Source organism: Cibotium barometz, chromosome 1 (assembly GCF_041138505.1).
Source record: "Cibotium barometz isolate CiBa-2024 chromosome 1, ASM4113850v1, whole genome shotgun sequence".
NCBI classification, from domain to species: Eukaryota; Viridiplantae; Streptophyta; class Polypodiopsida; order Cyatheales; family Cibotiaceae; genus Cibotium; species Cibotium barometz.
This window is the reverse complement of record NC_141046.1, coordinates 4,957,119-4,961,436: the sequence shown is the minus strand read 5'-3', so window position 1 is coordinate 4,961,436 and position 4,318 is coordinate 4,957,119. Positions and strand designations below refer to the sequence as shown.

Genomic DNA, 4,318 nt, shown 5'->3' with positions numbered 1-4,318 from the left:
CCACTAAGCCTATGATGATAGCCTGTATGTAGTTAGGCTACCATGTGTCCTGGAAGTCAATCTTGTTTTGTTTGGGAGGATGAAATATGGGTCATGCTTTGAAGATTACTGAACTGTAGTAAATATGACTTGGAGTAGGATGGAACTGTAGTAAATATGACTTGGAGTAGGATGGAGGTTCAAGAGCTTTGTGGTAAAAGGACTCTACGATGTAAATATTTTCAGTGTTAATATACTACAAATATATTTTTCCAAAGGCAACCTCGACTCAGGACTGGGAACAAAGACGAACGTTCTTTTCCAAATGACTGCGCGCTCCATGCTTCATGCACTGCAAAGCGGTCGTACGAAATGTCCGATTTCGGCTAAGCTTTAAGATCGCACCACCATCTACCTATCGGTAAATCTGTCACTAGCTTCTAATGCACGCTTACCACCATTTTCTATACGTTTGAATCTTCATTTCTGCGTGTTTCTGATCAGAAGCAGGAGCCTTTCTGTCCAAGCTGAGGAACTGCCGCAGTTGGAAAACCTCCGGCGATGGCTAGATCAACAGCACAGTCAGGTAGACCCACAGACCTGCTCTCGTCTCTTGCAAACGTGTGGGCATTTGAAAGCCCTTGCAGAGGGCAGGCGCCTCCATGCCCTCATCAGAGCAAAGGGCCACCACACAGAGCTTTCCATGGCAAACTGTATCCTCAACATGTATGGAAAGTGCCGTAGCGTGCACGATGCCAGGGCCGTTTTTGATCAGATTGTCCATGGAAATGTGGTTTCTTGGACATCCATGATAGGCATCTATGCCAAAAATGGCCGTTGCATAGATGCCCTTAGTGTGTTCCAGCACATGCAACTTGAGCCTGTATACCCTAATGAAGTCACCTTTATCACGGTCCTCAATGCTTGCAACCTCCCGGACTTTGTTGCAGAATGCAATCTGATTTGCACCCTCATTGTTCACTATGGATGTGAATCTGACGTCTCTGTTGCAAATGCCCTTATCACTGCATATGCCAAATGTGGAAGTACCATTGATGCACATGCAGTGTTTAGAATGATGGCCGATCGGAATGTCATCTCATGGACTACCATGATTAAGGCATTTGCTGAGCTTGATCATGACAAAGCCTTTGAAATTTTACAACAGATGCACATTGAAGGCGTGAAAACAAGCACTGTGACGTATATCACCTTGCTCAATGCATGCTTTATTCCAGAATCCCTCTTGGAGGGGAAGAGAATTCATGCAATGATTGTAGAGATAGGAGGCCTGTCAGATGTTGTTCTTGGAAGTGCCCTTGTCAATATGTATGGTAAGTGTGGCAGTGCTGAGGATGCATGCAGGATGTTCAGTGTGTTACCTCAGCGCAATGTGGTCACCTGGAATGCCATGATTGCAATATTTGTTCATCATGGACTTAGGAAGCAAGCTTGTCAACATTTTGAACAGATGCAGCTAGAAGGTGTAAAACCAGATAGCATTTCATTCATCACAGTCCTTCGTCTATGTATAAGCCCAGTTGATTTAATTGAGGGTAAGATTATCCATGCTTGCGGTGTTCAGGTAGGACTTGATTCAGGTGAAGTGGTCGGTTGTGCTCTTGTCGACATGTATGGAAAATGTGGCAACGTGGTGGATGCACACAGGAACTTCAACAGGTTGCAGAATCGAAATGTGCTTTCATGGTCTTGCTTGATTGCAGCACATGCAAAAGTTGGACATACACAGGAGGCACTTGGACTGTTTTGTCAGATGCAGTTGGAAGGTGTGCAACCTAATGAAGTTACTTTTGCTAGCCTTCTCTCTGCCTTTGGAAACCCAGCAGTTCTAGGCGAAGGTAAGATGATTCATGTTCAAGTCAAAGAAAACCTGTTTGATGTGCACGATGTTGTAGGGAGTTCCCTTGTCAGTATGTATGGTAGATGTGGTGATCTGGAAGCAGCACGGAAGGCCTTTAAGAACATTCATGAAAAGAGCGTGGTCACGTGGAATGCTTTAATTGGAGCTCATGGCCAGCATGGGCATGGCAAGGAGTTTTTAGAAATTTTTCAGTTGATGCATTTGGAAGATGTTAAGCCAAATAACATCAGCTTCAGTTGTGTACTGTCAGCATGTGCAGATATGGGTCTCCTCTGGCAGGGTGAGAAGATCCATGGTTACATTGTTGACAGCAAACTGGAAGCAGATGTTGTAGTGGGTAGTGCTCTTATAAACATGTATGGCAAGTGCGGGAGAGTCGAGGAAGCACAAAGAATGTTTGATACGATGCATGAGCGGAATCTTATTACATGGAATAGCATCATTGCAGCACATGCGCTTCATGGGCATTCCAAGGAAGCGCTAAAGTATTTTGAGCAAATGAAACTGGAAGATGTAAAACCTAGTGAAGTCACTGTCCTTTCAATGCTCGAAGCATGCATTTCTCCTGAAGCTATGGAAGAAGGTAAGATGATGCATGATCTTATCATCCAAATGGGATTTGAGGCGATTCCTGTCATAGGTAACGCTCTTATCAACATGTATGGTAACTGTGGGACCTTAAGGGAAGCACAGAGTGCATTTAACAGAATGCTTGAGCGGAACCTGGTTTCTTGGAATACCATGATCGGTGTGTATGGTAGCTATATGCATGTCTGTGAGATTTTTCAGCTCTTTCAGCAGATGCAGCAGGAAGGCATTGAATTTGATAAAATCAGTTTTGTTCATGCACTCTCTGCATGTGCCAGCTTGTCAGCCTTGGCAGAAGGTGAGATGGTATATGCATGTGCGATTGATAAGGGATTAGAGTTGGATGTCATCGTGGGAAGTGCTGTTGTTAACATGTATAGTAAGTCTGGGCGTGTGGAGGATGCCCAAAATGTGTTCGACAAAATGCATCAGCACGATGTGGTCTCATGGACTGCCATGATTGTAGCATATGCACAGCATGGGCATGCCAAAGAGGCCTTCCAACTCTTTCGACTTATGCAGAAGGAGCGTGTTAAACCCAGTCATATTAGCTTTGTAAGCATACTCTCTGCTTGTAGCCATGCTGGTTTGGTGGATGAAGGATGTAACTTTTTCTCATCAATGAAGCAAGAGTTTGACATCACACCAACTGCTAGTCATTATAGCTGCTTGATTGATCTTTTTGGTAGGTCAGGGCAGCTAGATAGCGCGGAGGACCTTATTACTAAAATTCCAGTGCAACCTGTTACAGCAGTGTGGATGACCTTGCTTGGTGCATGTAAAGCTCATGGTGATGTTGGACGAGGGAAGCGAATAGCAAAACGGATGTTTCAGTTGAATCAACAATGTTCTGCTGCGTACTCTCTGCTGTCGGGTATGCATGCCACTGGTGGCTTCTTGGGAGACTTTTGTGTTGATTCTGTAACTCCAGAAGGATTGAACCTGGATAGCAGCTCCGTAGAACATCTTGGGGAAAGCTTAATTGAAACCATTGGCCAGGTGCCTGACTTTCCTGAGAAGGATGATTGCTTTTCAGAGATGGATGAAATTTACGCTGAGCTAAAAACACCAAGCAGAAGATCAGAGATTGGTCTTGCTCTTGATGTAGATAATTCTTTTTGGTCAGCTCATTACTGGTCAGAAGACAAAGAAGAAGAGGTTAAACAGGTAGCAAGTATCTTGTGAGTCCACTATTAGATGGCATTGTGTTTTCTGTATGATATTAAAGGGGCCAATTCCTGAGCACCCCTCATATACTAAGCAATCTTATCACCTATTCCAGAGGGGCAGAAGGTCGAGTTTACTGAATGGCCCCACCCATTTCTTTTGGTTTTTGCTGAAGAATCATGTGATTGGCTTAATTATGGTCTTTTTAAATGGTCCTTGCTGATGTACTTCCGTACAAGATGTCCATGATTTGGAGAGAAGTTTTTTGGGAGTACCAAGGACCAGTACTTTTCTCCTTCATTGCCAACGGTGTGCTACCGTAAATGTTCAGTTTAGTGGCTTACCTAGTCTTTGCCAAAATGTGCCATTGGGAACTTTGCCGAAGAGCCTTAAATGCAACTTCTCAATGTGGGTGCGGTAGCCCGTTGTCCGGATCTTCACTCGGTTGTCACATTGGAGAGCTCCACAGCTATGGGGTGTGGAGGAAGAGCTTGAATCACTTTGATGAGGATTCCTACACTTTGGAGCTCACTCACAAGAGGTGGTAAGAGAGGGAGAGAAGCCAATACCATTCCCATCCAAGCATGTATCCTTCAAGCAAGCAAGGACCAAGAGAACACAAGCAAGAGAGTACAGAGGAGGAGAGTTCACAAGTATTCTATTGTAAGGGGGGGAATGATTGTATATTGCTTAATGTTAAAA

At 44.3% G+C, this 4,318-nt stretch overlaps 1 protein-coding gene across 2 annotated transcripts; it reads left to right on the top strand.

Annotated features, from left to right (window-relative positions):
* Window positions 1-218: 218 nt before the first annotated feature.
* Window positions 219-3,916, top strand: LOC147641537 (pentatricopeptide repeat-containing protein At5g27110-like). 2 transcript variants are annotated; one of them, XM_086787224.1, is made up of 2 exons: window positions 219-400; window positions 484-3,916. In XM_086787224.1, the coding sequence occupies exons 1-2, from the start codon at window positions 327-329 to the stop codon at window positions 3,632-3,634; spliced, it is 3,225 nt and encodes a 1,074-aa protein (XP_086643350.1). In that variant the 5' UTR covers window positions 219-326; the 3' UTR covers window positions 3,635-3,916. The 2 variants fall into 2 exon arrangements, with proteins under 2 accessions (XP_086643350.1, XP_086643392.1); XM_086787266.1 differs by having other exon boundaries at window positions 244-400; window positions 490-3,916.
* The last annotated feature ends 402 nt before the right edge of the window (window positions 3,917-4,318 follow it).